This window comes from Pseudophryne corroboree, chromosome 3, assembly GCF_028390025.1.
Source record: "Pseudophryne corroboree isolate aPseCor3 chromosome 3, aPseCor3.hap2, whole genome shotgun sequence".
Classification (NCBI taxonomy): Eukaryota; Metazoa; Chordata; class Amphibia; order Anura; family Myobatrachidae; genus Pseudophryne; species Pseudophryne corroboree.
Genome location: NC_086446.1, coordinates 603,128,365 through 603,147,199, shown reverse-complemented (window position 1 = coordinate 603,147,199; position 18,835 = coordinate 603,128,365). Strand labels below are relative to the sequence as shown.

The 18,835-nt window shown below is 45.1% G+C and overlaps 1 protein-coding gene across 1 annotated transcript in view; it reads left to right on the top strand.

Annotated features, from left to right (window-relative positions):
• Positions 1 to 4,903: 4,903 nt before the first annotated feature.
• The window catches only part of LOC135057349 (uncharacterized), a 66,397-nt gene continuing 52,465 nt past the window's right edge, over positions 4,904 to 18,835 (top strand). The window contains exon 1 of the mRNA XM_063963238.1: positions 4,904 to 4,951. Within this exon, the coding sequence (XP_063819308.1) occupies positions 4,904 to 4,951 (48 nt within the window). The remainder of the gene's footprint in view (positions 4,952 to 18,835) is intronic.

Genomic DNA, 18,835 nt, shown 5'->3' with positions numbered 1-18,835 from the left:
GGTTTTTTTCTGTTGATCTTTAATTTTCATAGAAATATAGAATTTTCTGTCTGGTTCTGTGCCAAATGGCAAACTTTCTTTTCACATCCATACATTTTTTTTAGAAAATAAAAATCCTTCTTGGCTGCACAGAGAATAAATAATTTACATTTTGGGCCAAATGTAATGGAGTGAGAGTTTCAGAAAGTGAGAGATTTGGTAAGGTTTTGTAGTTTTTTTTTAAAGTGGCAATCATTTACACAGCAAGATCAACCTGGTTTTGCAGTGTAAATGATTGCCACCTTAAAAAAAACCCTGAAATACCTTACCAAATCTCTCACTTTCTGAAACTCTCGCTCTATTACATTTGGCCCTTTGACTTTAGAAATACTAAGGCCAGTCCATCCTGTTATTATACACCACACTTGGCAAACCATATTTACATTGGCCTATCTTTTATTGTGAAACCGAAAAGTATCTAACGCAAACTGTTACCACAAAGTAGGAAACACAAAATTGTCTAGAATGTCATTATATATGGTAACAGTAAGATAGATTTTTACTGGAACTAAGGGGCCCAAGACAAACTTTAAAATTAGCCTAACTGAAAGAGGCAATTTTGGGGGAGGTAATGAGGAACATATGCACACGTACGTAGGTGTGTGTCGTTTCTGGCTAAGTCTCAGTGACTGCAATATCGTACGCATAAAACATGGCACCAGCATAGCAGCTCCCGCCGCTACTCTGTGTGGATATGGATGCACTCAGGCAGTCAATGTTCCTCTCCTCTGCATTGCAGTTGCTAAGATTGTTACAATGTCTTCAGTGGGCGTCTCTGTTCACTTGGGGGCAGCTGCTACACTTGCGATGCCTCACAGTTCCATCACTGAAAAGGATTGCTGCTGCGTCAGCATTGTGACCACATCTATATCAGGCTCAGGCATGCTGAGCTAAGGCTTGTGTATAGCTGCTTGGCCATGGAAGCCCAGTCTATGAGCTTGCAACAAACTTCTTGTGCAGATAGAGCCGCCTGAGGCATTTTAGCAGTCAGAAGTTGATGCTGTAACCAATGACAGAAATCTTGTATGTGCAATGCGCTTTGGCACTTGGCAGTCTTGTTCTGTGAGTATATGTGACCTGCCTCTTCACAGCTGAGTTTTATTGCTCCCAGGTATTTTCACTTCAAAATAACAGCTCCTATAGTTAACCCAGCTAGTTCTTCTGACTTGTTAGAAAGGTGGCCTCCTATCACTGCATGATGTTGAAAGCAGGGCCATAAATAAACGGGTTGGCACAGCCACTGCTCTGGTGGCACCTGTATTTGACTTGCAAAGTGCCTGGAATGGCACCTTGCAGCCTGAACACGAGACACAGAGCTGCCCAGTATGTCCTCAGTTTTTCCTGGTCCTAGCAGCCCCATCCCTCATCATGACATCCTGGTGTGTATGTAGGCTGCTCCAGGAGCTCAGGTTCTACCTGGTGCTGACTGCTTTGTCCCTCAGCATGATGTCACATGTGAGGGGATGAAGTACCATTATCACCCTGCAACAGGTATTACTTTTTCAGTCTGTAAGCTAACAAACCCATGAGTACTGATTATACGTATAATGACAAGTGAACACACTGAGAGCTATCCAATTGATTTTCCAGCACACTGAATTTCCAGTAAGAAAAGAGAACACTGGCATAGGGCAACCTTAGGATACCACTGAAAAGGGGCAAAACATTTCAACAAGTTCTAGAATTATCAGTGCAAGTCACGCAGTAAATATATTCTAATTCTGATCAGTTATTTTTTAAATTTCATTCCTGAACAGCAAATTCTATTACAATGAAAAGTAAACACTTTAATTGTCACATCCGAACCACATGACAGTTACACATCACTAGACACAATTACACAGCTCCTAAATACAAACGGTCACATCCGAACCACATGACAGTAACACATCACTAGACACAATTACACAGCTCCTAATTACAAACGGAATCCAGTTAGGATACCGGCAGTCGAGATCCCAGGTGATGAAAGACCAATGCTACAGGGGAAGGATTGGGGTTAGGTTCCAGGAAGGGGCGGTTAGGTTTAGGCTTCGGGGAGAAGGGATTAGGTGTAGGCACCACCGGGGAAAGTTAGAGTTAGACTGCAAGGGGGGAGGGGGACTTGCTCAATTGGAGGTGACCTCGATGCGGTGGGCAAGCCCATATCATTGGCCAATTATATGCTAACAACCTCTTATTATATTGTATATTGTAATTTAGAGTAACAATAGTATAGTGCATCTGCACCCTTTCTTTCTCATGTAGTACCATAAAATCTCAGCAGATAGCACCTCCTATAAAGGACAGTAATTATAGGTGTTTCACTGTGATATAACAGCTTACAGCCTCACTGGGGCTGTGTAGCTGGAATGTGCTGGTCTCTTTCTCTCTGTCTCCCTCTCACATACAGTAAGGGCAAGCTTGCTAATTTATTACTTGTCTGTGTGTATGTAACTGTGCTTTACTGTGAATATGGGTAAACACAAATTATGCAATGTGTGTCACATCACAGTCTCTCCCTCGACATCTGATTCTGTATCCTGTGAACAATGCAGCCAATTTTCACAACTCAGTGAGCGGGCTGGGGGAGAGGGTCAAGAGCCTTCCTGGCTCGGTGCCATTAAAACTATGATGTCTGATATGTCATCACAACTCACTTCTAATGCTCAAAAAACTCAGCTACTACAGCAGGCTGTTGCAGACCTGGCTGCCAGGGCAGATGTTACATAGCCCCCCTCTAACTCAGGAGCACATGAATAGCTGGTTTACCTGTCTTACTCTATGATTCAGATGATGAGATACAGGAGGATGGGGAGGATGTGGATCCCGTTTGTGGGGATTCCACTTCTGCTCAGGGTATTGAACCCCTCATTATGGCTATTTGGGATGTGCTAAAAATCCCTCTAGAGGACGCTGTGTCACAGCAGTCATTTTCTTTACACAGAACAAACCTGCTGTCACTTTTCCTGATTCTGCAGAGTTAGATGACCTATTTAAGTTAGCATGGAAAAATCCAGACAAAAAATACCAAGTGTCAAAAATATTTTTGCACACTTTCCCATATGCTCCTGAAGGTAGGAATTTCTGTGAAGAACCACCGGTGGTTGACGTATCAGTCTCACGCCTGTCTAAAAAGGCGGTGCTGCTTACCTCGGGCTCCTTTACCATGAAGGACCCTGGGGACAGAAAAATAGAGACTACACTAAAGTCTATCTATACTGCAGCAGGTATATCTCAAAGGCCGGTCATAGCAGGTTGCTATGCCCATTCATATGTGGGCTTCTCAAATTCAGGAGGGCCTCTCGGGGGATATGCCCCTGGTTACTACGGTATCTCTCCTAAGGCACATCCAGGACACTGCCCGCGTCCTGTGTGACTTTCTCAAGGAGATGGGCAATATTAATGCTAGGACCTCTGCCATGGCAGTGTTGGCGCGCAGGGACTTGTGGTTGCGTCAATGGATGGCGGATGCAGAGTCCAAGTGCAGTGTGGAATCTCTCCCCTTTACTGGGGAATGGCTCTTTGGGGTTGAGTTGGATACAAGGAATTCTAAAGTTACTGCGGGGAAATCCATGTTTCTCACCTCTGGGGCCCCGCCGGCTAGACGTTCCTACCCAGGGCCATCTGTTCAGTCCTTTCGGTGTAACAGATTTTGATCTAGGGCCAGAGGTGCCTCCAATGCGGCTAGAGGCACCAGAGGTAAGACAAGAAAACCTGCACGCACCGGTTCTCAGGAACAGAGCACCAGTTCTGCTTCCACTAAGTCCTCAGCATGATGGTGCCCACCCACCCCGAGGGGATCTCGAGGTAGGAGCTCGGATGCACCATTTCAGCTGCATCTGGGAGAGAGCCTGCCAGGATACCTGGGTGAAGGACCTAATTTCTCAGGGCTACAAGGTGGAGAGGAATATCCATCTTTGCATAAGATTGTTGGGAAAGATGGTAGCCTCATACAAGGCGATCCAATATGTAAGGTTCCATGCCAGAACATTTCAATTGGATCTCCTGAGCAAGTGGCCCGGTCTCATCTTCAGATGCACCGGATAATACGACTGTCACCTCAGGCCAGGATTTCCTCCTGTGATGGCTGCAGTCATATAATGTCCTGGAAGCCCAAAGTTTTGGGACTCAGGATTGGATCCTCCTCACAATGGATGCGAGTCTGAGAGGATGGGGAACTGTCACCCAGGGGGCTCAGTTCCAGGGCAGATGGTCAGCCCTCCTTCCGATCAACATTCTGGAACTTCGGGCGATCTACAATGCTCTGCTTCAGGCCTCTCCTCTACTCAGGGATCATGCGATCCAGGTACAATCGGATAACGCCACGGCAGTGGCGTTCATCAGTCGGCAAGGGGGGACAAAAAGCAGGGCCTGCATGGGAGAGGTGTCAAGAATACTCCTCTGGGCAGAAAGAAATGCAAGGGCAATGTCAGCAATTTTCATTCAGGGAGTAGGCAACTGGGAAACGGACTTCCTGAGTCGTCACGATCTCCACCCGGGGTAGTGGGGGCTCCACCATCAGGTGTTTTAACAGATCATCAACCAGTGGGGCTGCCTGCAAATAGACATGATGGCTTCTCAACTCAACAAAAAGCTTTGTTGGTATTGCTCCCGAACCAGGGACCCTCAGGCGAGGGCAGTGGATGCACCGTCGTCGTCTTGGCCTTACCGGCTGGTCTACCTGTTTCCTCCGATTCCATTACTCCCAAGGGTGATAAAGTGAATCAGAAATTCTGATTACCCCAGATTGGCCTCGGAGGGCGTGGTACGAGGATCTTCTGGACATGTCCGTCGAAGACCCTTGGCCTCGACCACTAAGAAGAGATCTTCTTCAACAAGGAACATTCGTCTACCCGGACTTACGGCGACTTCGTTTGACGGCATGGAGTTTGAGAAGAACATCCTAGCTCACAAGGGCTTTTCCAAGAAGGTAATTGCTACCATGGTTCAGGCCAGGAAACCTGTGACCTCAAAACACTATCTGGAGAAGATATGTCTCTTGGTGCGAGGACCGCACGTACCCGCCTGCGGAGTTCCACTTGGGACATTTCCTACAGGCTGGTGTGGACAAGGGCTTATGTCTGGGTTCCATTAAGGTCCATATTTCAGCTCTCTCTATCTTCATCCACAAGAAATTGGCAGTGTTGCCAGAAGTTCAGACCTTTTTGCAAGGGGTGCTCACATACAACCTCCTTTTGTGCCGCCTATGGCACCCTGAGATTTGAATGTTGTGTTGGAGTTTCTACAGTCCTCCTGGTTTGAACCACTGATGATGGTAGAAGAAAAGTACCTTACGTGAAAGACAGTGATGTTACTTGCCCTGGCTTCTGCTAAGCGTGTCTGAGAATTGGGGGCTTTATCGTGTAAAAGTCCCTACTTGGTCTTTTACGAGGACAGTGCGGAGCTCAGAACTAGGCAGTAGTTCCTGCTGAAGGTCGTGTCTGCATTCCACTTGAATCAAACTATTGTGGTTCCATCAGGTTCTGGCACTTCTGCTCCTCCGGAGGCATTGGATGCGGTGCAAGCCTTGAAGATCTATGTCAAGAGAACGGCTTGGATCAGAAAGACGGAGTCTTTGTTCCTGCTACACGACGCACAGAAAAAGGGTTGCCCTGCTTCAAAGCAGTCTATTGCTCATTGGCTTAGGCTTACTATCCAACAGTCCTATGTGTCGGCGGCCTTACCTGTTCCATAGTCTCTGAATACCCACTCTACAAGATCAGTGGGATATTCCTGGACGGCTGCCCGTGGAGTCTCGGCCTTGCAACTATGCCGAGCTGCTACCTGGTCGGGGAAGAACACCTTTGTGAAGTTCTACAGGTTTGATACCCTGGCCATAGAGGATACCCAGTTTGGGCAGGCGGTGCTGCAGAAGTCTCCACATGTTCCTGCCCATTCTGTAAGCTTTGGGATGTCCCCATCGTACTAAGGTGGTCATTCCGAGTTGTTCGCTCGTTATTTTTTTGTCGCAACGGAGCGATTAGTGGCTAATGCTCATGTGCAATGTCCGCAGTGCGACTGCGCCAAGTAAATTTGCTATGCAGTTAGGTATTTTACTCACGGCATTACGAGGTTTTTTCTTCGTTCTGGTGATCGTAATGTGATTGACAGGAAGTGGGTGTTTCTGGGCGGAAACTGGCCGTTTTATGGGTGTGCGCGAAAAAACGCTACCGTTTCTGGGAAAAACGCAGGAGTGGCTGGAGAAACGGAGGAGTGCCTGGCCGAACGCTGGGTGTGTTTGTGACGTCAAACCAGGAACGAAACTGACTGAACTGATCGCAGAAGCCAAGTAAGTGTGGAGCTACTCAGAAACTGCTAAGAAGTGTCTATTCGCAATTTTGCTAATCTTTCGTTCGCAATTTTGATAAGCTAAGATTCTCTCCCAGTAGGCGGCGGCTTAGCGTGTGCAAAGCTGCTAAAAGCAGCTTGCGAGCGAACAACTCGGAATGAGGGCCCAAGTCTCCACAATATCCCTTATGGATGCTAGAGATCAGAGCCGGCCATAGGCATAGGCAAACTAGGCAATTGCCTAGGGCATTTGATATGCCTAGGGGCATCAGCAGCTTCTGTTGATTAAAATGATATGCGGCATGCCTATATTCTGTATGTAGCATTTCATATGCAGATACAGCCACATCTCACACACTATACAGGAATGCTGCATATCAGTTTAATCAGCAGAAGCTGCTTGTGCATCCTAGCCACATAGCAATGCAAATAAGATGCATTTTCATAAAAAAAGGTGCCCGACATTAGCACTGAGGCAAGATTTATAAGGACACATCTGTATCCAAGCAGAGGCAGAGGTCACAGTGTTAGTGGCAGTGTGAGTGCTGTGTGCATGTGAGTGGGTTGGTTGTGCAGTAGTGTTCAGAATATGTGTAAGGAGCATTATGTGTGTCATGTAAGAATGCATTAATAATGTGCAACATATGTGTAAAGGGGCACTATGTGTGTCATTATGTGTATAAGGGCATTAATAATGTGCGGCATGTGTGTAACTGGGTACTACTGTATGTGTGTCATTATGTGTATAGGGGCACTAATAATGTGCAGCAAATGTGTAGGGGGCAATATGTGTGTCATTATGTGTATAAGGGCATTAATAATGTGCGCCATATGTGTAAGGGACATGGGCCCTCATTCCGAGTTGTTCGCTCGCAAGCTGCTTTTAGCAGCATTGCACACGCTAAGCCGCCGCCTACTGGGAGTGAATCTTAGCTTAGCAGAATTGCGACCGAAAGATTCTCAAAATTGCGAATAGAAATTTCTTAGCAGTTTCTGAGTAACTCGACACTTACTCTGCCACTGCGATCAGTTCAGTCAGTTTCGTTCCTGGTTTGACGTCACAAACACACCAAGCGTTCGCCCAGACACTCCCCCGTTTCTCCAGCCACTCCCGCGTTTTTCCCAGAAACGGCAGCGTTTTTTCACACACACCCATAAAACGGTCAGTTTCCGCCCAGAAACACCCACTTCCTGTCAATCACACTCCGATCACCAGAACGAAGGTAAAACCTCGTAATGCCGTAAGTAAAATACCAAACTTCTTAGCAAATTTACTTGACGCAGCCGCAGTGCGAACATTGCGCATGCGCAGTTAGCGGAAAATCGCACCAATGTGAAGAAAAATAATGAGCGAACAACTCGGAATGAGGGCCATTATGTGTAAAAGGGCATTAATAAAGATTGTCATAATGTGTTAGGCGCATTATGTTTATAAGGACATTAATGTGTCTCATATGTGTAAGGGGCATTACTGTGTGGAATTGTGTATAAATGCATTACTAATGTGTGGCATTATGTGTATAAGGTGCTTTACTATGTGGCGTTGCGTATAGAAAGGGCACTACTGTGTCATCTAATGTGAATAAAGAGCAATAGGGTGTGGTGTAATGTGAATAAGGAGCAATTCAGTGTGATGTAATGTGAATCAGGGGCTCTACTGTGAGGAGTAACGTTTATACGGTAAAGTGATACTACTGTGGGATGTAATATGAATTATGAACACTATCGCATGAAAAAAATGTAAATAAAGTTGCAGTACTGTGTGGCATAATTGGAATTGGGGTTACTATTGTGTAGCCATGCCCTTTGCCAGCAAAAACACACCCCTTTTTGGGCTGTGCGCCAAATGTGCGAACTGTTCCTATTTAAATATAGGGGGTGCAAACACCAAAATAAGTATTGCTATGGGTGAGGGGTGATGGTGCTGGGAAAAAGGTGCAAGGTCTGAAGCATAGCCAGTTATCTGGTTAGTTGGTTTATGTTATATTGTAGTGTATCATTTGTACTGTGATTCCTTTTTGCAAGTATAATAGTTATAATACATATAATAGGTTTTGGACCCTAAGCCCAGGTATCTGTGTATTCTTTATAAGGGTTAAGTATTCTCTGAGCGTCGGTGACGCTCAAGCAGCTTTGTAGTTAATCAGGTTACACCAGGTTGCACTTACACTCTGTCTCTACACTAAGGTATACTGTGTATCTCATCGTTAAAGGTATAGATATAAAGGTTTAACGTTGTAAGCGTCTCCACCGCTGGTGATCTCCTCGTGGTCCCGAGCGTACGCTACGCTATAGCGAATCATTACGTTAGTCGGCAGCCAATAGCGTGCCTGCCTGTGATCACTGGGCCGTAAGCGAACGTGACGCTTGAGCGTCTCGACTACGGTTGAGCGATCGCTACACAACTTGCGTACCCTTACGGTACTTCTTACGTAGATAGCGTACAGTGTTCTTAGACCTCTTAAAGTGTTTTATATACGATAAATATTTAGCTTTATCAATTGGCGGCTCGCCCGTCCTTCACATATCTGCACTAGGTAGATCAGCAGACATTATCCCTCAGCAAAGGGCGGGAGGTTGTATCCCTCGTAGTGCTGACAGGATAAGCGTCTGCTTCGCTTAGGTAAAGAGTGCTGAAGGAATCCGGGAACCGGAGGTAAGAACAAAACGCTAGTGTCTTTTAAAACTGTTTATTTTTCTGTCTTGCGTACACATGCACGCACACATATATATATCTGCATTTCTTTTTCTTTTTCATTTTCGTATATCACTCTCCTGTCTGCCAGTTTTATAGTTGATAGAAGTGCTAAAAAAGATTTGCCGTTATTTCATAGTTTAAGAGTAAAGGTAATATAGTTAAAAGATAGACAAACACACAGTTTCGCCTGGGAGATAAGGCGAAGTCAGTGTGTTTGTGTGGTAGATGATCAAGGATCATCTACATTGATAAAAGTATAAATTGTGTTACGGTGGATCTTTGCTTTGCGTATACGTGTCTCTAACAAAGACTTGCGTACGCAATCCAAAGGCCGACGCACGCAGCGTACGTTACGCAACGGAGCGTCCGGTTACGCCCACGTAGCTCAAGTCACGATAAGTTGATTTTTAACGCAAAGCGGTAAATAACGCGAGGCGAGAAATAACGCAAGTCTATTTTTGGGTGTCCGAAATTTAATTAACAGATCCTGCTCCTAATTGGTAACACACCTGATCTGAAGAAAAATTTCTGCGCAGAAATAGAAATAGAAACAAAAGTGTACATGTGATGAGTGAGTGTTTTTACAATTTTTAAAGGTTGAACCACAAGAAAAGTCGAGTACTCGTGAGGTACATGCGTGTAAGTGACGTGCACGGTGGCTAGGGAGGCATCTCTGGTTAAATATACAATTTTGAGCATTAGAGTATAGCAGACCAGGAGGTCATACTGTAACAAGACCAGGAGGTCATACTGTAACAAGACCAGGAGGTCATAACAGACCAGGAGGTCCAGGTACAGCCGACAAGGAAGTCCGCTATACAGTTCACAGGCACAACACCGAAAAGGGTTGGTGCAACACCCATATAGGCCATATAAGCTCTGGCTGAAGGAATTCGCAGTCGTAAGTTTCGATTCCATTGGTCTTTCCGTACATAAGCTTAGTTGTTTGTGTACTGAACGACTGGACCGCACGTAAGTGTGTGCAGTAGTTAGTAATCTGACCTAATACCATTAGAGTAAAGGGGTCACAAACGCTATCTGTACACTCTAACGTGATTTGTGTAATTTTTTTATTTTAAGGGAAGTTCGCTGCTCACTCAGGAACTATCCAGCAACCAATAGTTACTGGAAAGAGTAAGTGTTCTTCGGATAACCCTCGCAGGTTCCAGTAAATAGAGGTTCAGGTCGCAGGGGCCCTAGGTCGAGTACGCCAGCACCATATCGGTGTGATCAGGTCGTATTGGTCGGCGTGGGCGAGTGAGTGGGGTACTCGGTAAACCGCCACCGTCAGCCTATTGTTGACATTTGGTTTTGCGTAAAGGGTTGGCTAAATAAAGCAACACTTTCGAACTATGGGGGCCACTTGTTCAGGTAGGGGGCGATCAACCTCGGTTCGGGTTGATTCAGTGGTCCGACCAATTGGGTCGGCCAGGTATATAATGTGTGAGAAATATGGAAGTCACACAGAAACTTTATGTGATGAATGGGAGAGAATGACTGTACATGACGGGGAGAAATTCCCAAGAGTAGGGAGCTTCAGCTCAGAAGTGTTACAAAATTTAAGGAGGAGGATATGTCTCATAAAATCAACAAAGAGACGAATCCAGCATTATGATTATTTACAGTTATGGCAACAGGAAGGTGAGATACATAGAGGTTTGGCTCAGGCGGCGGGATCTGGCTCTAACAGAAAACTGATTGCCACGGCCCCACCGCCACCATATATATCAGGAGAGAAGTTGATTGCGGAGAAAGACGCACTAAGGTGTAACACAAAATCACTTAGTAACTGTGTAAATGTTAATGATAATGTTAACCCATTAACCCATGCAAGTATTAACCCGTGCAAGTTGTACCCTGTTTTGAACTTTCCTCAGGAGTGTGATCAAGAGGACGAATCGGCAACGATTTCAGCGCTCTCTCTAGCAGCCACCATAGCAGAGACCACAGTAGGCACAGCTCCACCCACGAGATTAGTAAAGGCCCCTAGCGGAGGGATAGGTGAGGTCGTATCAACTGGTAAGTACGGCACCATGCATTATGCTGAAACTATTTCACCACAGCCTGTAGAATCTACACAGAATGAGGTTGTTAGAATTACACCTGTTAGAGTAATAGCAGTGCCAAATGGGAAAACAGACGCATCAGGAGCCACTCCCATTAGGAACATTGCCATGTACACTCCATTTTCCCGAATGGAATTAAGGACCATAGTGTCTGAATTTCCTGACCCTAGAAAAGACTTAGTTGCCAGTCAAAAATACATCAGAGACTTAGGTAACACTGCAGAGCCCAACAATAAAGACTGGCAGATATTGCTGAGAGCATGTTTACCCTCAAATGTCGACGCAACTCAATTTTTAGCTGATTGCGGACTAGATCATGATGTACCTCTTACAGATGTGTACAACCAAGATAATGTGAAAAGAATAAACTTGCAGTTAAAAGAGTATTTCCCAGCAGTAGCTAAATGGAATAAGATATTCTCAATTAAACAGAAGGAGTCAGAGACAGCTGCAGAGTATTTTCACAGAGCATTATTAGAAATGGCAAAATACACAGGCATAGAGGACATTAAAACAGACACAAACCATCGGGAAGTAGCAGTATCGGTACTGATGGATGGTTTAAAAGAGTCATTGAAGACTAGGGTACAGACCACACAACCATGTTGGCGAGGTCTGTCTGTGGCTACTTTGAGAGAGGCTGCTATTGATCACGATAGAAACATCACCAGACACAGGGAACAACAAGGTGATAAATTAATGTCAGTAAGTATACAGGCCCTGACCACAAGGCAGCCTTTGTTTGTATCACCAAATCCTGTGGGTAAGTCAAGTATGGTTACTTGTTATTCTTGTCACAAACAGGGACACATGGCACGAGATTGTAGAGTAAAGAATCCACGAAACTCATACCAACCCCCTAGACAACGACACGACACACGACATTGGGAGCAAGGTCCGCAGAAACGGAGTTATGAGCCACATACAGGGGAAACAAAAAGATATCCCCCAAACAGAGACTGGCATGCCTCTGGTAGTTCCCAACTATCTCCCTCACAAGTAGTTGCTGCCAGCGGGATTCAGGGAGGTCACCATACCCAATAGGGGTGTGGCCATACCTGTAATCTGCAGCCAGTAAAATTAATTGCCAACCTTGGAAGTGAACCCGAGATCGCAATTAATGTAGCTGGTAAAACTTTAAACTTTCTTGTAGACACAGGGGCGGCCAAGTCAGTGATAAATTCGACAGTGGGCATGAGAACCACTGGTAGGACAATTCCAGCCATGGGAGTAACAGGAGTAGTCCAGCACTACCCTGTTAGCAAACCAGCCGAGATTACAATAGGGCCTTTGCATACCAAGCATTCGTTTTTGCTGGCTGCATCGGCACCAACCAATCTCCTGGGAAGAGACTTACTGTGTAAAATGGGGTGTGTCATTTATTGTACTCCTGAAGGTGTATTCTTGGACATACCTGAGAAACACACTCAGGAAGTGCGAGACATGTTAGACTCCCCATCAAAATTAATGTCACATACCATTATGACAAATAGGAATCCATCCCAAATAGAAGAGATGACATCTCAGATACCAGAGTCACTTTGGACAAAAGACGGACAAGACACTGGATTAATGGCAAACGTAGCTCCAGTAGTTGTACAAGTAAAAGATGGTAGGATAGCTCCAAAAATCCCACAGTACCCTCTGAAGCCAGAGGTGGAGTTAGGAGTTTACCCAGTAATAGAGCGCTTGCTACAACAGGGCATTCTGGTAAGAACGTCCAGCACTGCTAATAGTCCCATCTTCCCTGTGAAAAAGAGTGGGGGGAGGGGTTACCGGCTAGTGCAGGATCTAAGGGGGATTAACAAAATAGTTGAGAGTCAGTTCCCCGTAGTGCCAAATCCAGCTGTCATCCTAATGCAAATCCCTCCCACTGCCAAATTTTTCACTGTTATTGACCTCTGCTCCGCTTTCTTTTCGGTACCTCTGCACCCTGACAGCCAATATTTGTTTGCATTTACATACAGAGGAGTCCAATACACGTGGACTCGATTACCCCAAGGTTTCATAGATAGTCCAAGTATATTTTCTCAGGCTTTGCATGATTGTTTACAGTCTTTCCAACCAGACAGTGGATCAGTATTGATACAGTATGTGGACGATTTATTACTGTGTTCAGATTCACTGGAAGCATCTCTGAAGGATACGAAACAGCTCCTGTTTCATCTTTCAGACACAGGACACAAGGTGTCCAAAGACAAGTTACAATTATGCCAAACTAAGGTAAAATATTTGGGACACTGTCTAACACAAGGACTGAGACACCTGACCGCTGATAGAATCCAAGCAATTAGAGACATGACTCTGCCACAAACCCAGCAACAGATCAGAACGTTTTTAGGAATGTGTGGGTATTGCCGTAATTGGATCCCAGGGTTTTCCATTTTGGCGTTACCTTTGCAGGAAATGGTCTCCTCAAACAAACCTGATAGGATTTCGCATACAGACGAGTCCGAAACAGCATTTGAGAGACTCAAACAGTGCCTAACGCAGGCACCAGCACTAGGTATGCCAGACTATGGGAAACCCTTTGAACTATACGGAACAGAAAGTGCTGGTTGCGCGGCAGGTGTACTAACCCAAAAACACGGTGATGCCAGCAGGCCAGTTGCATACTACAGCGCTCAACTAGACACGGTAGCGCGATCCCTCCCCACATGCTTGCGAAGCGTTGCTGCGATAGCATTGCTAGTGACAAAAAGCGAAGATGTCGTGCTAGGCCACAACCTCACAATCCATACGCCACATGCAGTATCAGCCTTATTGAATTCTGCCCAAACCAGACACGTCTCATCAGCGAGGTTTACAAGATGGGAATTGACACTAATGGCCCCCGTAAACATCACCATAAGGAGATGCAGTGCATTAAATCCTGCAACGTATCTCCCAGGTGTGCCTGGTCAGGCACAAAGGGTGGAAGGTGAGAGTGATGGGGAAGGAGGATTTAATACAAAGGAAGATACACATGATTGTATGGAATATTTGACCCAAAATTTTACCGCAAGGCCTGACATCAGTGACAACCCACTGGAAGATGCAGAACTCACGTTCTACACGGACGGTAGTTGTCATAGACAGTCAGACTCGGGAGACTTGTGTACTGGATACGCAGTCGTAGATGACCAAGACACCATAGAAGCGGAACCGCTAGGCCCACCTCACTCAGCCCAGGTTGCTGAACTGGTCGCCCTAACCAGAGCATGTGAATTGGCTAAGGGTAAGTCAGCCAATATCTACACCGATTCTAGATACGCATTCGGAGTAGTCCATGATTTCGGAGCCCTATGGCGTCTCAGAAATTTCATGACGGCCGCTGGTACACCGGTAGCGCATGCAGCTCACATAAAAAGGCTTCTAACAGCGATACAAGAACCCGACAGAGTGGCTGTTATCAAATGTAAAGCACACACATATAGCCAAGACCCGGTATCACTTGGTAACAGCCGAGCAGACGAAGCTGCTAAGTTAGCAGCTGCTACCCCCATACAGACAGACACCACACAATTGATGGTATTTAATACCATTAACACACAGAAGTTGTGTGAAATGCAAAATTTGTGTTCCACACAGGAAAAGGCAGTCTGGAAGGCAAAGGGATGTGGCCAGGAGTCCTCAGGACTCTGGACGGATGGACATGGTAAACCAGTGGCCCCCAGAGCATATCTTCCATGTCTGGCTGAAGCAGCTCACGGGCTGACTCATCTAGGCAAGGAAGGGATGTGCAAATTGGTGAGAGCATACTGGTGCGCCCCAGGATTCTCCTCTCATGTGAGTAAAAGAGCAATGTCATGCCTTACCTGTTTGAGAAAGAATATTGGAAAGGCAATACCTACAGAACCATCCCATATCCCACCTGCCGGCGGCCCTTTCCAGGTAATACAAATTGACTTTATACAATTACCCCCTTGTCGGAATTTGAAATATGTACTTGTTTGTATAGATGTTTTCTCAAATTGGGTCGAAGCATTTCCTGCGGCTACAAATACCGCTATGTTTACTGCTAAGAAAATTGTGCAGGAATTTGTATGTAGATATGGTATCCCTAGAATAATCGAAAGTGATAGGGGTACCCATTTTACAGGTGATGTCTTTCAAGGAATGTGTAAGTTGATGGGAATTGATAGCAAGCTGCACACTCCGTACCGTCCACAGGCGAGTGCGAAGGTCGAAAGAGTGAACAGCACTATTAAAAATAAATTGAGTAAAGTGATGGCAGAAACAGGATTGACATGGCCAGAAGCTTTACCCATTGTATTGTACAGTATCAGAACCACTCCCAGGTCCCCTCTTAATCTGTCTCCCTTTGAAATCTTGTTTGGTCGACAACCGCATGTTATGATTAACCCTCAGGATGATTTGAAATGTAACAATGAAGTAACTGTAAAGTACTTGATTAACATGAGTAAACAGTTAAGGAATCAAAATGATAATCTGAAGTTGGTGATTCCTGATCTACCTGATAGTAATTGTCATGATATTGAACCTGGGGATTATGTAATGATACGGAATTTTCTACGCTCAGGTTGCCTTATTGACAGATGGGAAGGACCATACCAGGTCTTATTGACTAGCACTACAGCATTAAAGGTTGCTGAGAGAGAGACTTGGGTCCATTCATCCCACTGCAAGAAGGTTGCTGATCCAGAGAAGTCCCGTGATAAGGAACAGACGGTAGAGGTTGTATCACTGGAGTGTCTGTTCCAGGAGGACTGAGGCGGCACCTGAGCCTTGAAGACCGAGAGCTGTTGTCGACTCCCCACTCCCTTTTATTATTTTCCTCCACTTCCCATCCCCTCTCCCTCAAATTTCTTTTTCCTCCTTCTCATTCTTCTCCGTTTCCTCCTATAAGATGGACTTGCCCCAAGAGACTGTGATCCGGATTTTCCTGTTGACCATGATGTTGACCAGAGCAGTCTGTTCCGGCGAGAGTACCATGGAGGTCGATAGAGGTTCTGGAATGGGTTCTGATGATAAAGATGGAGGCGTAGTTTTCCAAGATCAACCTAACCAACAAGCAAAGGCGAGTATCAGAAAACGATCCGATAGCATTGACCATAGAAGGAATTGTGACGGATTGTTAGCTGAGGAAAACTGTATCTGTAGGCTCTGTAACAATGTCATTGAAGATGGGTGCATTAAGAAATGCCAATCCAGTTTTAATATCCATATGGACCGGCATCCATTGAGTGACTATCACTCCTTAGTGGGTAATGTGTTAAACAAAACAGATTGTTGGGTATGCTCTCAAGTACCTCAAGGTCATAGCAAATCAGGGCTAGTACCATTTCCTTTAACAATAGGGGAGGTACTTGAGTTAAATGGTGGGAGACCGGTGGACAGGAGGTTTAATATCTCCAGCCCTCCTAGTTTGAAGCTCCACCAATACCATGTGGATAGGTCCCTATTATGTTTCAACATCTCCAATCCCAGAAAGCCGGGAAATTGGGAAGTGTCATGGAGTAACCACACCATGACCTTTTCGCATAGAGCAGATAGAATGCCTACAGATACAGAGCTTGTACGCCACATAGCCAGTAGAGGAAAATCTTTCCGGTATAGGTACACCTTAGGAAATAGGATTACGAGAGTTGGAGAAGTATCACCAGGATACTGTGCACATATCATACAACCTGATACGTGTATTAAGCAGATGGAAGAATTAGGGTTAGGAGAGTTCACCTGGAAGGTGTGTAATATGGTTATGTCCTTCTCCGTCCCATATGTTCTCCCCGATGATGCATATTTCATATGCGGGAGAAAGGCGTACAAGTGGCTTGCCCCAAACTCTGAAGGATTGTGTTATATTGGAAAAGTATTGCCTGAAGTAATGACTGTAACACATGACAAAATGAAAGACATACATCGTGGTGCCCAAGCTCCTTATACTCACACCCATTACGAGCACGTTGTTAAAAGGCACCTGATAGAGAAGACAGAGCATCCGGCCTCTGATCTGATAAGTGAATCCACCGGGATTCAATTCTTAATCGCGTTAGATTTCACCCGCACCGCTAGAGGAGTGCTAAATTATAAATACATATCGGCGCTCGCAAATTTGTTAGATAATATCACTGAAATGTATGATGACACGTTTAGATATACTGGAAGGGAACTTCAAGCTTATAAAACAGAACTGGTGCAGCATAGAATGGTTCTTAATTACCTCACAGCAGTGACAGGCGGATATTGTGTTACATTGGCAACACAGTACGGCGTGAAGTGTTGCACGTATATCACGAATAGCACCGAGGATCCGGTCGAGGTCATAGACCAAAAGATGGACGATATTCTCCAATTGAAGTGGGAATTTCGCCGAAAACACAATCTCACTCTTGCTGCTGTAGGTAATGAGCTGACTGGTTGGGTGTCATGGTTGAACCCGCGAAATTGGTTCTCCGGTTTGGGAGACTGGGCTCAAGGAGTCATAATGGATGTTGGGAAGTTTCTCCTATGTATCTTAGGTGTTGTCATATCAATTGGCTTGATATTTAGATGCGGTCAGGCTTTAATGAAGTGCAAACATCGTACCAGGGTAATGAGTTTGAGGAGTGAGGAAACTGTAATTAACCTGGATTTGATTTATGACCCAATGATAGAAACAATGATGTGATGAAAATGCGATTTCTACGGTCCGTTTCTTTCACCTGTTTTTCTGGTTTTTCTCCAAGATAAAAAAGACCCACTTGGACGAGGAAGTTGACGAGACGCTATACAGACAACGGATAGACCAAAGAAGAAGTTTTGACCACTTGAGATATGGACATTTGATGAACTTTGCCATGGATCCCCAGTTTCCCTAGAATTCTTAAACTTACGCTAGCCCAACATTTTTTGTAAATCTAATGGCATTGACAAAGCTTTTTGCTCACACCTAATGGGCAACACAGCGCAAAGAAGACGACTTTCAACTGATACCGAACAAAACTTCAACCGACAGATGTACATTAACCTGACATAGAATACCACCGCATTTACCGTAATTATGTCTTTTCTTCATTTCTACAACCCTCAGGTAATGACACACATAGTATAGGGAATACAGGCACAGATATCAGCAATCACATATTCCCCCATTCATGTATCATCAACTAAAATGTGCTCCCCATTTTGTTCAAAATCCGAAAAGAGCTCGGTAAAGTTTGACAGCCCATCCACAGACCCGTACCACGGGATAAGAAGGAATTCAAATGTATACTTCGCAATACCTCGAAGCTTGATTTACAACACGTACGGCACGATGATACATGACCCCCCAAACATGGACTCATACACACATGCTTCTGCTATCTCACTAGGTCATACCCTCTTCCCACCTACTCCTCTCTCCTCCCTTACCCAACCATGGAAATGAATTAACCCCTGACATATATTTTTCTCCTTTTGAAATGTTTTAGAAGGTGGCAGTTATTATTGACTGCCAAAGGGTGGACTGTCAAAGTCAGAAAAATATCTCTATGCACACTACCATATTTGCACCTCACACAGGTCCGTGCTGCGCATGCGTACGCTCTCCCGTACGTGCGCATACTCACAGTCGCGGGCACCCGCAGGCGCATGGTATGCGTATTTACGGTAGAGTTTATGCGATCGTAGCGTGCGACTCAATCATTACATATTTTCACTAATAATGTATTTTGTAGATCATGGTCCTTTTGATAGATTCTGAAAGTTTGGTTAATATAGAATGTTTATGAACAGAGGAATCCCTCTTTGTTTGATACGAAGGGTCAGACAGGAGTAATACAGTGGTGTTTAGTATCCA